The sequence below is a fragment of the Diaporthe amygdali genome, assembly GCF_026229845.1.
Source record: "Diaporthe amygdali strain CAA958 chromosome Unknown NODE_12_length_1037015_cov_66_201586, whole genome shotgun sequence".
NCBI classification, from domain to species: domain Eukaryota; kingdom Fungi; phylum Ascomycota; class Sordariomycetes; order Diaporthales; family Diaporthaceae; genus Diaporthe; species Diaporthe amygdali.
In genome coordinates, this window is record NW_026517032.1 from 688,231 (window position 1) to 709,739 (window position 21,509).

The 21,509-nt window shown below is 53.0% G+C and overlaps 3 protein-coding genes across 3 annotated transcripts; all 3 read right to left on the reverse strand.

Moving 5' to 3' along the window:
- Positions 1-1,648: 1,648 nt before the first annotated feature.
- On the reverse strand, positions 1,649-4,476 carry J7T55_001937 (cetoacetateligase; the record flags this gene model as incomplete). Its single annotated transcript, XM_053142851.1, has 7 exons — positions 1,649-1,807; positions 1,884-2,214; positions 2,338-2,606; positions 2,665-2,683; positions 2,847-3,541; positions 3,609-4,124; positions 4,363-4,476. 7 exons carry the CDS (start codon positions 4,474-4,476, stop codon positions 1,649-1,651), a joined length of 2,103 nt encoding a protein of 700 aa, XP_052994389.1.
- Positions 4,477-5,239: 763 nt separating this feature from the next.
- Positions 5,240-16,986, reverse strand: J7T55_001938 (FAT domain-containing protein; the record flags this gene model as incomplete). The annotated part of the gene is made up of 4 exons (XM_053142852.1): positions 5,240-5,926; positions 5,984-16,657; positions 16,710-16,867; positions 16,932-16,986. The coding sequence occupies 4 exons, from the start codon at positions 16,984-16,986 to the stop codon at positions 5,240-5,242; spliced, it is 11,574 nt and encodes a 3,857-aa protein (XP_052994390.1).
- Positions 16,987-18,094: 1,108 nt separating this feature from the next.
- J7T55_001939 (chitindomain 3) lies at positions 18,095-19,270 on the reverse strand (the record flags this gene model as incomplete). Its single annotated transcript, XM_053142853.1, has 1 exon — positions 18,095-19,270. One exon carries the CDS (start codon positions 19,268-19,270, stop codon positions 18,095-18,097), a length of 1,176 nt encoding a protein of 391 aa, XP_052994391.1.
- Positions 19,271-21,509: the final 2,239 nt, after the last annotated feature.

Sequence of the window (21,509 nt, forward strand, 5' to 3'; positions counted from 1 at the left end):
GCTGCTGGACTGTTGCTCCTCCTCCTGCGTATAGACAGACTACTGTACTACTTGCAGACAACTTGCAGACATGCAGAGCCCCCCGGGAGCTGACGTATCCTGGCCTCAGCCACTGCCATTCCCATTGACTGACTGATTGACTAGACTGGCTGGCTCGCTGACTGACTCTAGGCTGCTCACTTTTGACACAGCTTGGTTACAATTCTCGTAACAGACTGCGAACAGCTAGCAATTGATCTGACAACGAGACCGTTGGGCGCCCGCCCCTCACAATGACGAACGTGTTGGGTCCTCGCCCCAAGAACTCGTATCTGACGCAGCAGACAGGAGGGACCCCCACACCCCAGAACATCATCGGGAGACCCTGATTTTACCTCTCGGCTTTGATCTCAACTGTCGTCATTCCATCCGGAATTTCAGATCGGTTGGCCTCCCCGCGACTGGCCCATGTAGACTACCATGTCCTACCCGTCTCCACATTGCACAACGCGCAAAAGTGATGATTGAGCAACGAGCTTTATTCCCGCCTCGCCCGGCTTCGAGCCTACTCCACTTGCAGTCACAAAGTCAATTCGACTCGCGCGTGACGAGGTTCCTCGTGGTCTCTGCTCAGCCACCCGCTCGTCCCTGAGCAATCAGCGTTGACGCGCAATGCGGCAGGGAACCGGATTGCGGCTCTACCCTCTCGGCCCTGGCTAGCCGCCCTACCTCGGTGGCGGCATCCAAAAATAGCTCAGCAGGCATCTCACCAGAGGTCTCCCGCCCGCCTCATGCCCGTCCCGGCTCCGGTCAAGCTGTGGGCCGCTTTCGGCTTCCACGCGGATTCTCATACTTTGGCCAAGCCGGTATGATTACATCCGGACAGGCAATCGGTCTTATTGCAGACAATGTTTCGCGTGTTTCACTTCGCAGATGACGTGAACCGCCAAATTCGTAGGTTGGCGCCTAGGATTCAACACCCGCTCTCGACTTTTGCCTTCAACATATTCCCTGAAGCTTCAAGCTGCTTCTCGTAATAAAAGTCTAACCTTCAAGCCTTCTTTTTCCGCCGTCGCTTAATAGTGTAGCAGCCTTGACGATCTTTGTGTATCTCCAGTACGGTCAATCGGCTTATCCAGCAGGCTAAAGGTATTGTCAACAGACGAAGGCTGCCTAAAGAGGTGGGTGCTAGAGGATGATCTCAGGACCAGGGTGCATCAGCAGCTCACAAGCCATGCACATTTCATACGCTCTGACATTACAGGCCGGCAGGCGGCGGCAGATATATACAGAGCTACTGTCACAGACTGCAAGATTGAACCAGAGGTGATCGCCAGCGCACTCACTGAAACAGCCCAGGAGACGCAGAATTCAACATGGTATAGGAACGCATCCTCATAAAGTTTCACGACCCATGCACAAGCTACGCAAGAGGGACACCAGATTTTTTTATGCTTTGTCGTACACAGCGGCAAGCTGACAACACAATAACTGAACAGTCGTCGAGTTCTATGTCTAGCTCAACCTCTAGTGAACGAATCTTCTGTACCGACAGATCGGCCCTGCAACATCCAACTTGCCTTGTGCCCTCGCTGTAATTTTTTATACAGCCCGTCGTAGCTCTTGGCGCTAACCACGGACATCTAAACCCTAACAAGTTCTAGGTCTTTCACAACTTTCCCTTCGGGGCGACCAGCTCCTCTACCTTGGCGAACTGGTAGTAAAAGTCCAGGCTCTGCGGGTTGGCCAGGGTGCCGCTGGGCTTGATCTTGTGGCCGGACACGATCTGCTTGACCGGGAGTTCCACCTTCTTCATGTTGATAGTCGTCTGGGAAAGACAGGACCGATTAGCCAAGACGCACACTTACACGAGTGGATGCGGGTATCAGAGAGAAAAGACTCACCGGTATCTCAGGCGTCTCAAAGATATACTTGGGCACGTGGCGCTTCGAGAGGTCCCTCGCGATGGCCTTCCTGACCTCGGCCACCAGCGCCGTGTCGAACCGGTGCCCGGGCTTCATCAGCAGGAACAGCATCACCGTCTCGTCCTGGTCCGTTGGCCGCCGCTGGCTCACGCAGAGCGAGTCATGAACTTGGTCCGCGAACCGCCGCTCGATCACCGAGTAGATCTCCGCGGAGCCGAAGCGCACCCCAGACGGATTTAACACACCGTCTGCGCGCCCGAGGAACGTGATGTTGCCCGTGACCGGGTGGATCGAGCAGAAATCGCCGTGTCTGGTGGTGATGAAGTCAGTGAGTATGGCTTGCTTCTACAGTGGTCTTCGAAGTGCATGGTACATGCGCAGCGAAGAAGCGGGAATATGTCTAGACAAGGACTGAGGAAGAACAAGAACCTACGCCCAGACGTGATCGAAGCGATTAAAGTAAGCCGAGTGAAACTTCGACCCCGGAGTCGCCACAGGCTCCTTGTCGATCCAGAAGCGGCAGGGCACATTGGGGAATGCGACCGTGGCCACAAGCTCCCCAGGCGTGCCGTGCGGCACTTCTTTACCAGGACCATCCGGCAGCGTTGCGTCGAAGATACGGGCATCAGTGCCCAGAGAGGGCCCTTGGGTCCCCCCGACGTACAGCGGTTCTAGCGGGTTGCAGATACCAAAGCATCCGGCCTGGGTAAAGTGGGAAAGTTAGTGATGGTACTTTGCTTTGTGGAACTCTTCGACCTACAAGATCAGTGCCGCCCGAGCTATGAGGATACCAGTTAGTAAGTTTCTAGTTTAAGTGATCGATGGGCTACCTCTGGAGTCGTAGGACAATGTCTCAAGAGTGCCGACGTTCTTGAATCATCATACCTCGACGGCGAGAAGATAAGGGCGACACTGAGGGAACGGTGCGAAGGATCAACTCACATATTCGCCAGGTGCGTGTGCCTGGGGAAACCCTTGTCATAGAACCACTCAAAGAGCTGGTCCGACAAGACCATCCCCGTGCAAGTCACCGTCTTCAGCCTGGACAGGTCGACCATATCCCTCGGACTCATGCCAGCCTTCGCCACCTCAAAAAGCCACCGCGGGCTCGTGCCGAACTTGGTCACGCCCTGCTCGCCCAGGATCTTGATCAGGACGGTGACGTCGGGCTGGAACGGCGAGCCGTCGTAGAAGACCGAACGCGCCCCAAACAGTAGCAGGCCCGCGTTTGCGAGGTACATAATCCAGCCCGTCGTCGTGTACTGCATCCCTACCGTCTCAGGGCCCAGACCCTCGTGCAATCGGCCCTCCTTGAAGTACGACACCATCAGGCCGCCCACAGAGTGCGTGATGGCCTTGGGCATCCCGGTTGTCCCCGAGGAGAAGCAGATGAGCGAAGGCTCGTGGAAGGCTATGCGGATGAAATCTGGTGCCGGCTGCTTGGTGCTGGCCAGGAGGCTGGCGAGTGTCTCCGCCCTGGGCACGGAGTTGATGTCCCGCGGCTGGCTGAAACGCGGGATGGAGATCAGTGATGTGAGAGCATCGCATTCCTTCATCCCTTCGACGATTTCTTTCATTTTTGGGCGGAGATCGACTATCTTGCCATTATAAAGGGCCGCGTCGTCCACGAAGACGAGCTGAGTAACCTTGTCAGCTCGCAATACGGTATAGGAAGTTTGAAGCCCTTGCAGGAGATGGACGTACCTTAGGATTCACCTGGATACTTCGCTGTAATATGCCCTTGACACCCATATCCGTCGAGCTGCTCGAGAAGATCGCCCCGAGCCAGTTGGTCGCGACCCAGACCACGAACGTCTCGATGCTGTTCGCCGCGACGACAACCACGCGGTCCCCCTGCCTGACCCCCTTGGTGTGGTACATGGCCGCCGCCAGCGCCGCGGCGCGCTGCCTGAGCTCCCCCCACGAGCATTCGCGCAGCTCCGACCCGCCCTCGCGGATCTCGGTGATGGCGACCCTGCTGTCCTCCTTGTGCAGCTTGGAGCGGTGGTCCTGCGGGTCCGCGGCCGACCGCGAGTACAGGACGTTCTCTGCGAAGTTGAGGCGCACGCCCTCGAACCATCGTGGCACCTGGTCAATCGACGCGCTCTCATCCACCACGCGGCTGTAAGTGCCGCCGTAGATGAAGTTGCTGAACTGGAAGAGATGGGACCAGAAGTCTGAACGTTGGTTGATGGAGTAGTCGTAGAGTTGGCGAAAGGTCTTTGTTAAAGGGTCAGCACTCAGGTGAGTCGCACTGGCGTGGTTACAGCCGGGGTAGCATATATGGCCTTCAAGTTCTTACCAACCACTTGGTAGCTCACTTGAGCACATCAGAGTTGGGCCAAGCAGTGAGATGTACTCCCACGTGTTGTCCTCCAATGACGACACTCGGTCTCACCATTATAGACGTTAGGGGGACAGAGCATTGGACAAGGACAGTAGCAGCAATCCTTCATACCTTTAGACTTTGTCCGCTCTTCCGGTTGATGTCTTGCATGAACTCGTACATCAACGTGCTCTTCGGGTCTGGATGCTCCCACAACTTCCGGGGCACAGCGACTTGGTTCTCCATTTCGAACGACCTCGACGTATCTTCACGGGACTAATAATATATGTATGTCTATTGTTTTGTTACAGGTAGACGCTAAAAACTGCCAATTAACAAACAAAGACGAAGGAGATGGGAGAAGAAGACGGTGTCGGTAACCGTTGAGTTTGGGGTCCTCCGGTCCGGGGATGAGCGCGGGGAGGAGATACTTCGGAAGCCGCGGTCGTTACCGAGGACCAGAGTTGGAGAATGGGGGGTTTGGTCGTTGGTCCGCGTGTACCACGGCCTCTAGCACATAGCCGTCTTACATTGGCACGGCTGCTCTGACCTACACGGAAGTTGCCTTTTCGTACACGAGGATCCCTCCAAAACCTGTCGAAATGACTCCCTCGCGCAGGGCTATTCGTACCACGATTGGAGACTCAAGATGGGTTTGATCTCGTGACTTCGCTTATATTGCGGCGCATGATCTCATTTGGTTCTTATAACCAACTATTAACTAACCGCATGCAAAAATCAATCTGGATATCGTCCGAAACACCAAAGCAAGTAACCTGTACAATGAATGCTACAGACATATCATACCTGGGTGGTATACCCACAAAGCGCCTCTCCCCTTTTCCCTGGCTGAAGCAACCCGCAAATAGTCCGCAGAGCAAGCCCAACCTTGACTCTACCGCCGATGCCAATAGCAGAGACTGAATTTTCCATGACCAAAAACACCTTGCAAGCACGCTGAAGAATACCAAACCCAGAAGCATGACCTCCGAATAGTACGGGGCCACGCCTAGAGATACGCCTGCCACAGCGCGTCCATCATGGCAAGATTAATGGGGTTCACAGCCTTACTGATGAGGTCAATAACGGTCTGGTTTGCAGGCAGTGTTCCCTCAGGGACCGTCGCGAGGCTGACGGCCCTCTTGACAATCAGGTCGCAGTTGGTCTGCACCGTCTCCCTCAGATGTCCCTCGTTAAGGTGTGCCATTCTGTGGCTGCTGGTGAACCAGAACATGACCTCGTCGCGGACAAAGAGGGTGAGCGCATGCTCAAGCTCAAACTCGGGCTCCGTAAGACATCTTGCAATCGCCATGATTGAGCACCCAAAGACGCCTTCAGTGGCCAACGGGCCCATCAGCGTCTGTATGTTCGGTGTAAGGCGGAACGGCACCGGCTCTGCAGTGCCAAAGTAGGGCCGACTGTTCGTCATGGACGACAGGAGCTCGGAGCTCCAGATGTTGCCGGTGCCTCGGGCAATGTGTATCTTTTGTGGGTATCGTTTATCGATGAACAGGACATACGTCATGAACGTCAGCGCGGCCAGTTGGTATGAGAAGCGGCGCTTGAACAACCAGAAGTCGGCATAGTCCATATATGACCTCTGGAAGTAGTCAAGAGCCACGGTGCGTGGCACCCATTTGTCCTGGATGGCGTTCTGGATCTCCAGCCGCGCTGTAGCGCTATGCTCACCCGTCTTCTGCTCCAATGCGTCAGACATCTGTTCTCGAGATGAGACATTCAAGTTAAAACTTACCCCTTTAGATTCCCCGAGTGCCCGGAGTTTGTCCATAATGAACAATACAGGGTCATCCTTGGAGAGGCTGTTGCGTCTGCAATGGTCTTCGAAGATACCCTGAAGTGTGATGTAAGACGTGTCCTCCTGCACAATCCTAATGTGCGGTGCCAATGGTACCATCAGCGGCAGGGTGAACTGTAAATCGCGGCGACGGCTTTCCTTTTTCCTGCTCAGCCTCTGGTTAAGCTGTCGGAACAACTGAACAATCCTCTCCTCTCTGCGGCAGTGCCTAGCCGCGGGATGTTGAACCGCGAAGGGATGAATGCTGCCATCGTGGCCTCGGATTTTCAGTCGCCGATGAGACACACCAATCATTCGAACCAAATCAACCGTGGGAATGAATCGCTCGATGCGGATGAAGTCTTGGTTCTTGTCCTTGAGCTGCAAGTACTGGCCGGGGACCTCAACTTCGTCGAACTTCTGGTACTTGAACTCACTCAAGAGCGTCGTGTAAGCCTCTAAAGACATTTTTGGGTTGCGTCTGTCTAGCTTCTCCTCGAACTTGTCTCGCCACTTCCTTAACTTGTGGATGTATTCGAACATCGTAGGCTTGAAGGTCACAAAATCTGCCTCAAACGTCTTTCGAATGTGAGCCGGCAGTATCGTCTCAGCAAATCGAGTGATGTTCGTCTCTGTGGCCTGAGGTAGCTTCGTGCCCTTGGCGTACGACGTTGGCATGCGACTGACATAGGCCAGCCCGTCATTAAGGAGAGCTACAATTAGCCGATACGCATCTTCGTCTGGCGGGCACTTGAAGTGCTTCTGGATCTGGTCAACCATGGTCTCCATTGAGAGCGCCAGGAGTGGGAAGGCCGTCTTGAGCTGGGACATGATCTCTTCGGTCAGTTCCCACGGGAACTTCTTTTGGCCAGCCTCTGCTTGTTGCTCGCCGGGAGCTGGTGTCGAGCCATTGGGCCCTGCTGTGGTAGGAGTCGCCGCTGTGCCATTTGTCTCGCCGCCCTCCGTCTTAGGTTGGGCATTAGCCTCCCCGTTGGCAGTCGCAGGTCGTGAGCCCGATTCTCCTTCTTGCTTTGGCGCGTTGGGAGTCTCTTGTCTCTGCAGGGCCGGGGAGCCTGCAGGTTTGTTCCCGCCCACCGATTGTTGTCTTTCCCTTTGCTTCTTGGCCTCATGGTTCTTCTTGATAACCATCATATCCTCCCTGTTGGTCCGCAACTGAAAGTAGAGAGCCTGGGGGTAAGACCTCGCAATCTTCAAGAGTATGGAATGGACGCGCGTTGCTTCCTTATGGCTGAGCCCAGTAAGTAGCTGAGGAATGAACGTGATCCAGTACCAGGTCGGCGTGTCACCCTTGAAGTCATCGAATCCGGCAGAAATGGTTCCATTGGCATCATCCATACTGAGAAGCCAAAGAATCCTGGCAATGAGCTTCCTCGACTTCGCGTTCTTGTAGCTGCCTGCCGCCTGTAAGTAAGACGTAAGTGCTTGGCGGGCAGAATTGAGGTCGGCGGGATCGTCCTTAAACTTTCGGTCGTTGAAGTAACCCCATTCAGCCCATGCCTTTGCTGCTCCGATGTCGAAGTACAAAGCGGTGCCGTACGCATTGTCGGCTTCGTCCTTCTGGCTAAGTTTCTCGAGGAACATACCCTTCAGTGTGTAGAACTCTGCTTTCTGGCCTGGACTGAAGTAACCAAGATTGGTGTTGTTGATGACTTCCAACCCACTGTTGAGTTCCTTGGGGTTTTGGTAGTGGCACTTGGCCTGCTCCCGCAGCTTCAAGAATGCTTCCTGGATCTCGATGTTGGGTAGGGTATAAATGCGACCAAGTTGGCTGATGCAAACATCTGCCAAGTTGTGCTTCCTGGCAACATGGGCGAAACGGTTGATGATCCAGGCCGTTTCGTGGTATCCTCGGTACGCAAAGGAAGAGCCTCCGGCGTTCTGGCCCTGTTGAGGCAGAAGTCCGAGATACGTCTGGTTGATGAGGCCGAAGATGTGCTGCCGCCAGGTGACAAGGTCTTGCCAAGCAGTGATGTCGTCCCAGACGTTAGGAAGTCGGTCACGCCATCCACCCAGAAGCAATTTAAGTTCACTAGATTTAACATCCAAGTTCTGTTGGGTCGTACCGGCGAGGCTTGTACAGATGACACTGGCATCATGCAACTCCACCAGTTGCTGGAAGTTCTGTAGCAAGGGGACGTGTGCATGCGTAGGCTGCTTCGGCAATTGATGCCACTTACGTATCGCAAGCTGAATAGCCTCGTCGACATATCTCTGGAAATCTGGCTGAGTCTCCTGTTTGTTGTGAAGCTTGCGCAAGGCCATGAACGCCTGGAAGAAAGATCGACGCGGAGTCGGTGCATCCATAAGGCCTTTGATCATGGCATCGATATGATCCCTATTCTCTTGCGATTGCCACATTTCCGTGTTGCGCCATGCACACTCCAACAGGAGATCCTGGAGATGCTCGTGCTTGGCGAAGTCCTGCAAAATCTCCCATTGCTGCAATTTCTGAGCACACAGAACCCAATGGTCCTCCCACAGTGTGTATTCGGCTTGAGAGAAAGGGAGAGCACCAGTGCGAGCCTTGACCTGCGCTATCTCATACATCTTCTGAGCCTTGTCCCACAAGCCATTCTGCTCGTAGGACAGAGCGCTGTTGGTTTCCAAGAATTGACAGCGACGGCGCCAGGTGCCATAAAAGAAGTCATCTTCCTTCAAATTGGCGTATATCTCGACGAGCGCATTCAGGTTGCTCTCCCTGACTGTGGGTGGATCCGATGCCTCTAGGTCGATTGCGGCATCTTCAAGCTGAACAAGCGCTGTGTACCAAGCGTCGAAAGTCTGAGCCGCGTACTTCAAGACATGTGGAGGAATCCTACACTCAGGAGATGCCTTCGCAGCGCCCTTGAGCAAAGCCTGGATCACGTTGGGACGCTTGTCAAGCTGCCGCTGGTGGTAGTCCTTGGTCAACAGCAGCACCAGGCCGCGTTTGATTTCCTCACGTTCCTCCCTCGTCGTTGCAGACCAGTACATTGGGAACAATGTCTCCCAGAGTTCTTTGCCGAGGTTCGAGTCAACATGCTGCATTTGTGTGAGTGGTTCTATAATATCCCGAACCTTGACATCGCCGAGCTCGGACATGAAGCGACGATGATTGGCCATGAAAGCCTCATACTTGTCATCTGAGATTGCAGTCGGCTGTCTTGAGTCCTTTGCATAGTTGCCAAAGAGTCGAGAGGCAGGCAAGGTTCGGAAGTCATCGTGGTGCAAGTGAAGGCTGCTGTTCGATTCTACGGAACCGAGAAGCAGTTGTGAAGCCTGAGCAAGCCAGAAAGTCTCACCCAATGTGTCCCAGTTCTGTGTATTGATGACGTACAACAAGCGGGCACTGGCAGTCTTGGACAAACTCTTGTCCAAAAGTGCCATAAAACGATTCCGCATGTTGATGTCTTGCGCCCGAGTACCAATCAGGAAAGCGTGCTCCATACGCACAGTCAGCTCGGTCCTGGTTATTTTCGGGTCCTCATATATGCGGAGCACAAGATCCAAGTACTTTGTCAGCATCGTCGTGTCGGCGCGGTGCTCGAACGTCAACATTTTGTGCAAGACAGCCGTCTTCTCCTTAAGGGTAGGCCACGTCCCTTCTGACCGGAAGATCCAGCCTTCGACCATGTCTAGAATCTTCTCACACAGCGGTATATGCAAAGACTTCTCCACAAGCGTAGCCAGGACGCTGAGGAACGGCCTACGATTGTCCCCGAGAATCTCCATTCGCTTTGCAGTGACATCAATGGCCTTGAGCATCAAGCCAGTCTGGATCTCAAGATCGTAGTCGTCCATCTTGGCAGGCGGATTTTGGTCTGGAGCACGAGGAGGTGCGTTTCCTTCGTGACTGATGGCGGTGTAGTGAGATACGTGGTCCCTAGCCAGTTTAGACTGTAATGATTTCATGATGGCTGGAATGTGAGGGTCGATAGCCGATGGACGTCGATTGCCTAGTGACCAAAGGATGTTGATGCCCGCAACGTAATTCGCGGCCGCCATTGTCTCCGTCCCGATGTTGGAGAGGAAAGTGATGACTTCAGACGTTTGGGATTCGGGCTCACCCTCAGCGTCGGCGTCTTCCATCTGCACATCCTCCGCAGCAGTGGGCACAGCGTCAAGGATCCTCTTGACAGTCGCTCGAATCTCCCGACCGTCATCGTACTTCGGGTCTGCCAAGTGAAGACAATCCTGCAGCTCAGGGTTTTCTGACCTTAGACATTTCTCAAGAATCTTCTGGATCTGGCTCATATTCTTCAAGACCCATTCATCTGACTTTGAATCCAGAATGATGCGCACCACTTGAAGCGTATTGATGATGTTGGTAATGAACTTCTCGTCGTACCTCTCTTTGTTCTCTGGATCGATACTGAGGATCTGAGTCGTCCTATCGCTAGCAAGGACCACATCAGTGACGTTGGGGAACAAGTCGACGTCGAGATCGGCCCAGTACTCTGGCTGCAAAAGGTTGTACAGGAGAGTCATCGCCTTCTTGTTGAGCTCTGTGGATATGGAATGGCTGGCCGTGACTGGTGCGTCCTTTGCTTTACTTGATGGCAAAGAGTATCGCTCGTTCAGCTGGGCAATGAACTCGACCAGGTATTTGACCATCTTCTGACGCACAGGTGCAGGAATCTGATACTCGGTCTTCTCGACGGCAGCAGTCTGTCTGACTGCTGGAGGCGACGAATTTGATATCTCATCAAGTTTGCGCTTCTTGGCAATAGGCGATTGGGATTGGGACGCCATGCGCAAGGAACTTGCGGTCCTTCCAGTGACTCGCCTCTGTTCCCACTCCCAAATCAGCCACATCATGTTAAGGGCAAGGCGTCTGCTCTCAAACGATGGGTTGGGGAAGTTCGCCACTTTTCGCAAACACTGAATGATGAGAATGGAGAACTTGTCGCGAGTCTCGTAGAAAAGATCCGGATGCCGCACGAGGAAGTGAAAGATGCTGGTCATTTGCTGAACATTTTGTCCCTCCTCAGACAGAATGCGTCGAGGAGCAGCGGACCATACTGCGTTTCGCTCGTTGGCCTGGATTGAGCCGCATCGCTTCGGCAAGACTGGCGCCATCAGCTCCAAAGCCTGTGTAACAAGCGTGCGTCCCTCGTTCTGATTGTTTTTGAGCAGAGAAAAGTACACCTGAGATACTATCTTCGCTGGTGTGTCATAGTGCGCGATGAAGTAGGACAAAACGACGTAGGCGGCATGCTTGTTGATCACGTCGTCGAGTCTGATATATGTCCATCCAAACTTGATTATGTCTTTGCGTGCCTCCTGCAAGATGGTGTTGTGGTATTTGATGAGGAAGGCCGAGAGCTGCAGAACCTCCATCCTCGTGTGATCAATGCCCGGCTGGCTGAGGTCGTCCTGGGGATCAGCCAGACTGACCTTCCAGATCTTCGTGCTGATGGAATCAATGACGGTTCGGTCGATCAAACGATTAGGTCGTTGCTCAGGTTGGTCCCAGTGGCGCATCAGGTCCATGGCCAGAATAGGGTTGACAATGTTGTGCAACAAGAACAGTTTAGTCTTCTGGCATGCGGTCTTGCCCGCATAGATGTCAAGACATCGCAGAACGATTGACTTCCAGACTTCGACCGACTCGTTGCAAATAACCCCGTTGTACAGATAAGAATACAGGCTCTGTGTTGGTCTCACGTTCTCAGTCGTGACAGAGTCGATCAACGAAAAGAGAGCATCAAGATCTTTGGGGTTCTGCTCGAGATATTTGGTCATGATCCATGTGGCCTGTTCTACACCTTGATGAGCAGCAAGGCGCAAAGGACCAATCACCTCGTTGTTGCGAAGTTGTCGTTCAAGATCACTGCCTGCTTGCTTCAACCAAGCGAGGGCGTCCTTGTTTGCCATCCACGCTGTAGCAGAATACTGGCAGAGTGCGTCGAGCATGGTAATGGCGTTGATCATGGAGGTGGATCTACCAGGACGATCGTCAACAGGAACGTCTTTGCAAGCCTGGACCAAGGCTTGGATATTTGCTGCTGCAAATTCCCGGAGTGGACCACTGTCGGCGTGACGGAGCACCTGAGCGAAAAACCGTCCGTACTTGATGTCGCGGATCTTGTTCAACAGCAAATTCCATATCTCTTGTGGATACCGATTCAGGAACTTATAGATTGGCTTGCGGAAAGGGCTGTGATGCGTACGCCGTAGCTTCGCCTCCAGATCCAATGCCGTCTCGATGATTCGTTCTTTGTAGCCTTCTGCTGCAGCCGGCAACAGGTGGAAAATATTGAAGACAGCTGCGATGACCTCCATCATCTCATTCTGCTCAAAGAATGTGAAAGACAATTGCTGCAGCATATTGCCATCTGCGAGGTTTTTGACATGGTCAAGGAGGCGCGTGCCTATCTCGACCTTAAAGTACGACGTTAGAAGTTTGAGAAGCCTCGCCAAGTTGTTGAGGCCTTGAAGACTTAGCCTCTTTGCATCTTGGAGGCTGGCCAGAACCGGCCTGAGACCTGATTGGAGCAAATCTTTCGGTAGCTTGTTGTTGATGGATAAGACGGTCTTCAGTGCCTCGTAAGCGGCATCGATGATGGGTGTGGGATGCAAATAAAGGCACTTGAAAAAGGTTGCGACGATCCTAGTTCTCTCCTTGTTTGGCTGATTGGGCTGACTGGGCTTCATGAAATCCTCGAAATCCATAGCGGTGCTGAGAATTTTGATGCAGGACACACGAAGATTCACGATGTAGTTATGTGTCCGAAACTCGGCGGCTTTGTTGGCGAGTGACTCGTCGCTTGCCTCAGCGAGTGCCAATGATTCCATGAGCAGACGAGTCAAATTTTCATCCATCTTGACGAAATCAGGCTTCAAAGACATGTAGTGCGTGACCGCATCAATGTAGCCGATCTGGATCGAGAATGGTAGAGCTCGGAGTGGTTTGGAGTAGATCTGTGACAGAAGACGGTCCCTGTGAGGCTCAAGTAACTCCCAGACCTGCGCATCTGCTGCCTTGGCAATGATATCAAGGCAGCGTTTGGCGGTCTCTCGAACGTGCTTGTTCATGTGTGGGAGCTCTTGATTCAACACATTACAGATGTGAGCCATTCGAGGCTGCTTCGGTGGCTGCTGACCCTTCTCCTGCGGCACTGGCAGGCAATCTTCCTTCTTGATGTTTTTCGTGATCCTGTGTAGCAAGATGTCCAGCGTGTCTTGTGCAGATCGTCTCGTATTCTCAGGGAGATCCTGTGGCATATCCTTCACCACGAACAGTAATGCTTTGATGCATTCACTCTGTTTCAAAGTGATCCACGCGTCTCCAAGATCAACATCAGTCAGTAGTATGCGGATGCCAGCACAGCCACCGGCTTTGGTGAACCACTCTTCTTCGTAGCATCCATGACAGAGGACCGAGCCAAGATGGTGGAAGAATGTCAGACGGCCAACATTGTTCGAGGATCCAAGTATTATGGAGGCAGAATCATATACCTCTTGAATAGCTCGTTTAGCGGCTTCGCGGACATCTGGGTGGTCGGATGCCAGTGACTCAAGAATTGCATCGGAAAGGACACGCGTGTCTAGACACATTGGACCCTCGCCCGCGTTCACATCAAATGGACTTGCGCTCCGTTTGCAGTCCACAAGGGCTCTGCCTACTTCGATGATCGCGAAGTGGCGGCAAAGATTCAACAGGAACGCCATGGATTCCTCCTTGAAGTCAGGCAAAGAGTTGGCAAACATCATGGCCTTGATGAGCCGCTTTAGCACGTTATCTTGGTCCTCTTTGTTGGGAACTGAGCGTCCACGATCGGAGATCTCAAAGACCGAGAAGTCGGCGTCAGTTTTTCGGGCCAGTAAATCCTGCACTTGAAGGCGAACTAGCCTCGGAAGGTCCTCGGGCAGGTTATCATAGCCAATACGCAACTTGAGCTGCGCCTTGAGGAAATGGAACGCCTTCTCCTTGTAGAAAGCATCGAACTGCTTGGACGGGCCGCCTTTGACTTGTTTGGGGGCCTCCGTAAGCTTCTGGATAGCAAGCTGGATGCCCATGTTGACAGGGAATGGCCTCTCTTTCTTTGACCCTAGTAGCCGCAAATCGAAGCTTGGGCTATCATCGACAAATTGCTGGAAGCTCAGCGAAATGGCATCTGTCATATACTTGCGGTTCCGACCGCCTAGCTTCCCGAGTATTCTCATTGTTGTGTGGGCGTGGAAGTGCTGATACGGAGCTGGTTTGAGATGATCAAAGAGCGCAGACATCAACTCATCCATGACTGGGGCCATGATGGGGTCGAGGTAGTCCGCTGTGAGATTGTCCACGCATAACTCGAGCGTCCGTAGACCCTGGCCGACCAGATCACTCCCGGCGCGCAAAGCGACTACTAGCGGCCGCATGAGAAAACTTAGATGAGGCAACAGATTGCTGAGCCTGGCAGGAACCGTCAAACACAATTCCACATACAGATCTCGCTCGGCTGGCTTTCTAGCAGCCCTCAGCAGGTTGTTGAGAACGTCGAGCAGCATCTCCAGTAGCGGCAGTATCTTCTTGTAGAGATGCTCAAATTTTCCACCGCCAATGCTTCTGAATAATGAACGAAGGAGGAGGAAGTAGTTCATTGGCTCCTCAGCCTTGGTAGAGTACTCGATGGACTTTGTGACGATGTCCACAACGTGAGGCAATAGGACCTGTTCGTTTTGAGCTGCAAAGAGAGTGACGGCCATGAACGCCAACTTATACAGCCGTAGAAGTATCGACGCCTTCTTCACATCTGCTGAGCCGACATCCTCGATGTGTTCCATCAGGAATCTGAGAAGCATGCCACAGAAGCTTGGTGATGTCGCTTCACTAGCTAGGAAGAATTGTGGTATGTGCAAAAGCCCAGTATGGTCGAATATCATCTCATAGAGGCGGGGAATTTCCTGCTGGAAGACCTCGTTGAAAGTAGCTGGGTCAATGCAATGGAACACAGTTGCAAACGTTTCCAAGAGCTCCTTTTCCTCCTTGCTGCTCGAGTTCATGTAAAAATTTGCCATGTACTCAACCGCAGACTGGTATTGAGATTCGCCAATGGGCTTCTCGATTTCGTAGTATCGGAACACGTAGGCACCTTCCCTGAAGAGTTTGACAATGACCTGCACTTCCTCGGGGCTGAAACCATATGCAACGTCCTGCCAATGCGCTGGCGCATTCACCTGCTCGACGACGTGCGGAGGGTTGCAAACCTTGAGCTGATAGAACGTGTTCTTAAGACCGTTCATCAGGTTCTTGAACAGAAATTTGTTGTCAATGACAGGATCTGCCCCCTTTTCCCGAGGATTTGCTGTTTTGATAGGCATCGCATTGAAAATGTCGACCTCATCCCAGTCCGGAGGATCGTCCTTATCAGCGAGGTATGTGTCTGGGACCTGGTCTTTTGTCTGCTTCGCGTATGCTTTGGACAGCTTGACAGCGTTCGCGTACTGCCGGTTCATGGCGGCGAACTTGTCCCCAATAGCGTTCAGGATCATGATCAAGAAATGTCGAGCATCCTCCTTGTTTTCCATCTTGGCAATGCATTCTGCCATATTAAGTAAAAGCTTCGCGCTCATGGTCTGGAAACTGGTGCCGGGAAAGTTGTCCTGCAGGTTTCTTGTGTAGACCTCCACAGTCTTTCTAATCTGCGCTGGGGTGAGAGAATCTCTGACGTGGTGGATCAGATCTGCGAGCATGCTGTATGCAAGCGGCCTCATGTTCTCGTATACTGTGAGTCCATCACCTATCAAGGTCCTTTCATCCAAGAGTTCGTCGATCTTGGGCAGGAAGATCTTCCTAAAATTGAAATTGATGATATGACGGATGGCGACAAGAAGTTCCTTCCTAGCGCTCGATTTCTCTCGCGGACAATCCTTCAGCAGTCGTACCACAATGTCCGGCAAAGTAGGCAGAAAATCCGTCAGTTGTTGTGAGTACTGTCTCAGTAGATATGCCAAGAAACTCATCGTCTTGACCTGTGCTGTGATGAACTCGCCGAAAGCTGCCCGATTCCTGATATTAGGGCTGACACCGGTGAACACAGTGTGCTTGGACGCTGCCTCAGTATGTGCTTGTTCTTGAGCTTTCGCTTGTAGACACAGAACACTCTTGATCAACGGAACAAAGGCCTTAACGTTCTGCGGCACGGTGTTCCGGTAGACTTGGAATATTGAGACGACGATAATCGGGCACTCTGAGAGGACTTTGAATGATTGCATTCCCTTGAGCAGCGGCCGAGCGGTCGGCTGGTCGATGCCGAATTCAGTCGTCGTTGCAGTGGGCGAGCCTGGTCGGGGTGACTGATGCTGATGGAAATTCGTCTGCGTGCTTCCTGGGGTAGATGGCAGTCCTCCTGCCCCGGTCGCGGGCTCGTTGTCAAGCTGCTCCCTCACGACCCGCTCCATTTGCTCGAATAGCTCTTGGATCAGGCTCAGAAACTCCTGTACCTTGCCCGCGACGACCTTGGACTGGAATCGCATGATGTCGGACACGACTTTGACGCAAATGACTGCATTTTCTTCGTTGTCTGTCCGGACGAGTTTCATCAATAGTTCGACAGTTTCCAACGCGTATGGCTCGAAAGGCTCGGCGGCAGCAGGGACTGTAGGGAATCGATGCAGGATCTCGAGAATGGTGTTCCGGAGCCTCTGTAGATATGAGGTTAGCAAAACTTAAGGTCGTGAGCCCGAGTCCACATACCTGTTCGTTTGATGTGCTCTGGAATATGCAAGGGCCATTAAGAATGAGTATAAAGACGGGCATGACCCGCTTCAGGAAGACTGGGTAGGACGGGCCGGATGTGAAAACGTCGAGGTTGTCGCGTAATGTCGTTGCCGCCTCGGCCTTTGCGCGGGACTCTGCAATATACATATGGTCAGTTAATGACGCGATATATACAACGCGTTGGCTTCTGCAACTGACCGCTGTCCTGCGCGACAAGTCGCTTTACCACATCTTCAAGGAGTTGTTGCGACATTGTCGCGGTGGCTCTTGATTAAATCCACCCCGAGCCGAATTCCATCAGAGTTCAGATATCGTGACTGCCGATGATGGCTATACAGAGGCGCCTCGAGCCTGATGGTGGACAGCGCAAGCCAATTGCTGGCAGAAAGGTTGGGTTGCCTGCGCGCGGCACCTGGCCCCTCCACTGCGACCAAGCTCAAAAGTCGCGACAGAGCTTGGTAAATGTAGATGCGCAAGTGGCATTCATTTCACCACAAGACTCCAGATCTATGGATTCCTTTAAAACATGCGTTGATGAGTGGAACCTGTGGGAGGAGAGATGTTGTGGGGTTGTTATTGCTGGAAGTACGGAGTGGTAATGATGAATGGGTGACTAGAGTATGCGCCAGACAGGCACGTTCTGAAATCTTCGGGAAAGCTTGAGATGGCAGGGAATTGAGAAGCTGGGGGGACGAGCCGCCAAATCCAGCGGGTGCTTACATAACTAGCTCCGTGAGACTGAACCACCCAGACCACAGGAAATTGGAGCTAGCGCCGAGTGAAGTCTAGCGCCTTGTGGAGACGTGTCTTTGCCTGCCGTTGGGGGGCCATTGCCAGCCGTAGGGTATCTTATCTAATCTAATCCATCTAATCGATAAGATCGACTGTGATATGTGGGAATCACAACCAACAGGCATAAACTCTATTTGACAACTCCACAACTCGACTTCAATATTACTTGCTTTGTTTCATGGATTTCATCTTTCCTTAATCATGTACTGGCAAGACTAAACAATGCAAATTCATACTGGGAGCCTTGTCAAGCAGAGAATAAGTTATGAACATACACATGATCATCTTCATTGTCTATCTTCGTTCGTTTACATGACCGCCATGTATTCAACTTTCTACAAAAGTCTTCCAGATGTCTTCGTATGCACTACGCAGTAATCAACCAAAGATTCTGCGACAAAATTTCCAAATTTCAAAAGATCCATGCGCCATAAATGTCCAATGTTGGTATCTTTTTCTCCCCCCATAAATGACCCTAAGATGAGCCTGTTCCCTGTGGAAGGAAACGAGGCTGAGAATTAAATTCAAAAGAGAAAGAAAACACGGCTCAAGCATACCACCAGGGTACTCTAACCAAGGAATGGAAGACTACGCTTGGCACGACGGAGAGCCCGGGTCATCTTGAACTTGCCGGTAGCGGCAACAATCTCAAAGTTGGCCCCAGTGCCACTGCAAGATGTACCAGCTGCGACCGACATAACAGCTGACCATGTGCCTGAAGCACAGACCTGATAAGAGGACGAGCTCACACATGAATAGTCTCCCTCAGTCGTGCAGGCAGAACCGGCAGTCTGTGAACCGCTGCTACTGGAGGATCCAGAGCTGGATGATCCGGAGCTGGAAGATCCAGAGCTTGAGCCGCTCGAGCTAGATCCGGTGGGAGCCGGGGCGGCTGAGGCGCTGGTGGTGGCTGCGCCGCTTCCAACTGTGGCAAAAACGCCGCCAGCAGGAGCAGTGGCCGCGGAACTGGCAGCCGAGGTGGTAGGAGAGCTTCCGGCGCCACCAGTAGCACTGGCACCGGAGCCGGAGCCTCCACTCGAACTGCCCGCATTGCAAGAGCCGGTAGGCGCGGCAAACGCATCAGTTGCGCCGTTCAGCTTTTGAACATTCTCTCCTGGGTCCGGGAACGTAACGTCCGTGTCGCTGACAGTTGCGCAGCCGTTGTCAATGTTGGCCTTGAACATGTCCGGCAGGGCCTCATAGTTGCTCTGGGTACCCGAACCGCCAGTCAAATCGACCAATGCGCAGTTCATGTACATTTCCCTGTTTCCGACCTTGTTGAACCATGTCCACGCAAGCACTGCCTTGCCTGAAGGGATGTTGTCAGGTAGGGTGAAGTTGTAGTCGTAAGGAACGGGCTCAGTAGCCGATGTGTCATCACCCAGATTGCCCGCGGCGTTCTGAGCAGGACATCCACCCTCGATCGAAGTGATTGTTTTCCAGGTGCTGCTGGCAGTCGGGTTCTCGTCGTACGTGATGGACACTTGGCAGGAACCGCCTCCATGAACAGACTGCCCGATGAAGTTCAGGGGCTGGTCTGATCCCAGCGCCATGCTTGTTGATTCACCCGCAAGAGTTTGCCCAGAAGTCAATTGGCAGGGATAGTTGCTGCCATCAGCCAACAAGGGACCGTTCGTCACTGCAGGCGTGGTGGCGCGAACGGGGGTGGCCATCAGGATGTGGGCCTCCACAACAGTGGACAGGCCGCAAGCTGCAGCGACAGCAAAAGACTTGGTGAAATACATCTTGTCTTGGATAAAAATGCTCTTCGTTCCGGACGAATTGCCTAGTAGGGAGTGTTGTTATGAAGGTAGATAAGAGGTCCTGTAATCAATGTGGTTAGACAACAACTGCGAGACATACTTATCCAGTCTTGGGGCAGGACGAGGTTGTCCCGAAGCATGCTGGACCTGAGAGGGAGATAAAGCTTGGATGCATACCTGACAATGCTTTGTTACAGGATTGATGTGCAGCAAAGGAGGACTCGAGTAGTCAGAAAGTTTCGAATAGTCTCGGTTTCTTTTGTTCAAGGAACGGTATGCACCAGGCGGGAGAGATGAAAGAAACAAGAATGGCAGAATAGAAGGGCTAGCCTTCAGAGGAATGAATGCGACTGCTCAAGTCTTGTGGCAATGGAAGGACTGTTGATGATGAGGATTAGGGAAGAGCTTCAGTCGGGTTGACAGAGCATCTTTATAAAGATGAGAACAACACGGGAGGCAAACATATGCTTAGTCGTATTCAGGAGACCACCACCCCTACTATAGAGGTACGTTTGTGTAAGTCCTTCCAGTGGATGAGATCGACCGAGACCCAGACCAGGTATCCACTCGGACAACCGAGATCGTGTAGAAGTCAGGATACCTTGGCGAGAGACTGCGGGCAGCAGCCAGTCAGGGCGCACAGCCGCGTCCATGAGTCCGACATGCGAAGCATGATGGATCTGCTTAAGGGATCAGGGATGAGAGGGTGATCGCAGAAAAGTGCGGATGAAAAGCCATGATAGGCTGTCCCGATGTTCCTGGCTTGTTTCGGGGGGGCACAAAAAGGGTAGAACATTTTTCTGCGAGTGACCGGGATTAAGCATGGCTTTTCCTTGATCGCTCAACGGGAGCCAATGCCCCACGATCTGCAAGTGCTCGCCGCGTCACCCCTGACTTTGTCCCATTTAGGCAAGCGAGGCGTAGCATTGCATGTTCTCGAATGCCTGAGAGAGTGTGGCCACCGTAAGCAGACACCACGACTGATTGAGACAATTGCTGGAGCCAATGTCGGCGGCACGTAGTATCATCCGCAAGTGAACCGTACCGAATGAACAACATCTTCTCGAAATGCAAAGATGTGCAACAGGCGTCAATGGGCATTGGGCAGGTATGCCAGGCCACGTTGAACTCCATGGATACCCCCAGGTTGTCCAAGATCGCCAAGCTTTGTCCGATGCGGCCTCCAAGGCGGACGGCGGACCCGTGGGGACGGGTCTGTGCCACGAATGGCAGCAGTCAAACGAGCCAACACCACGCAGGGTTCTGGGGCCGCGCTGTGCGGCAAGACTGGCAGGACTGGCAAACGCTCACCTGCGTGCACAGGCACCGGAACCTGGCATAGCTAGTCCTCACGCCACGGCGGTCAAAATGTAGGCATGCAGGTACGCCGCAAGCTTGATTCATGGCGAGCCAGGAAAGGGGGAGGGACTGGGCAATCCAGGGGTACATTTTTGGAGGGTGTCAGGGATATGTCCCTGCAGCCGTCCCTGGTCAACACGAAGGGTTAGGGAGGCTGAACAGTAAAGCGCAGTCTTTTTTGGTCGAGATTTGCCCATTGCACCCCGCAAAATAAGCCGGAAACGCACCATGTCCATTTCGATCCCGTAGGAGGCAGCCGAATCAGACATCGAGACGGTTAGTCGGCTAAGACCTTTTGCTCAGCAGCCGTCGTCATGCTGTGATAGGACGCGCAGGCTTTTGCAGCGCTTGCAAGGGATCCGGCATGGCAATGAGATGCCGAATAAGCGGTGCAGGAAGAGACATCGCAGATTTAGGTCAGGGGCTACCATATGATGCCCGAGAGGCAACATGTCAGTGCCGGGCTGTCAAGCTGCCCGACAGAGAGTGCTGTCAGGTCATCCCCTCCTGCTTGCTCCTTCTCTTCGCTTGATGTTGCCCAAGTGTAGGCCGAGCCGAGGCAAACACAATCGAGGGAATGATTCCGGCGTTGTGTTTGCTTGGCGAGGTTGACTGACAGCTGCCAAACCAGGCCATGGGATGGGTCGGTAAGAGTCAAACTGTCCGGATCTGGAGTCTCACTCATGCAAACGAATCGCGGGACGGCGAATGTGCAGGGCTCAACAGTGTGTGGGTCCGTGATTGCGCAGTCCTAGCAGCGCGAGGCACGTCCAAGCTGGCCGTGTGTGGTGGAGGATGAAACCAGGGTCTGTTTCACGTCTTTGATGTGCCCGACTGTCGACGAGGTCCCTCGCCGTCGCTG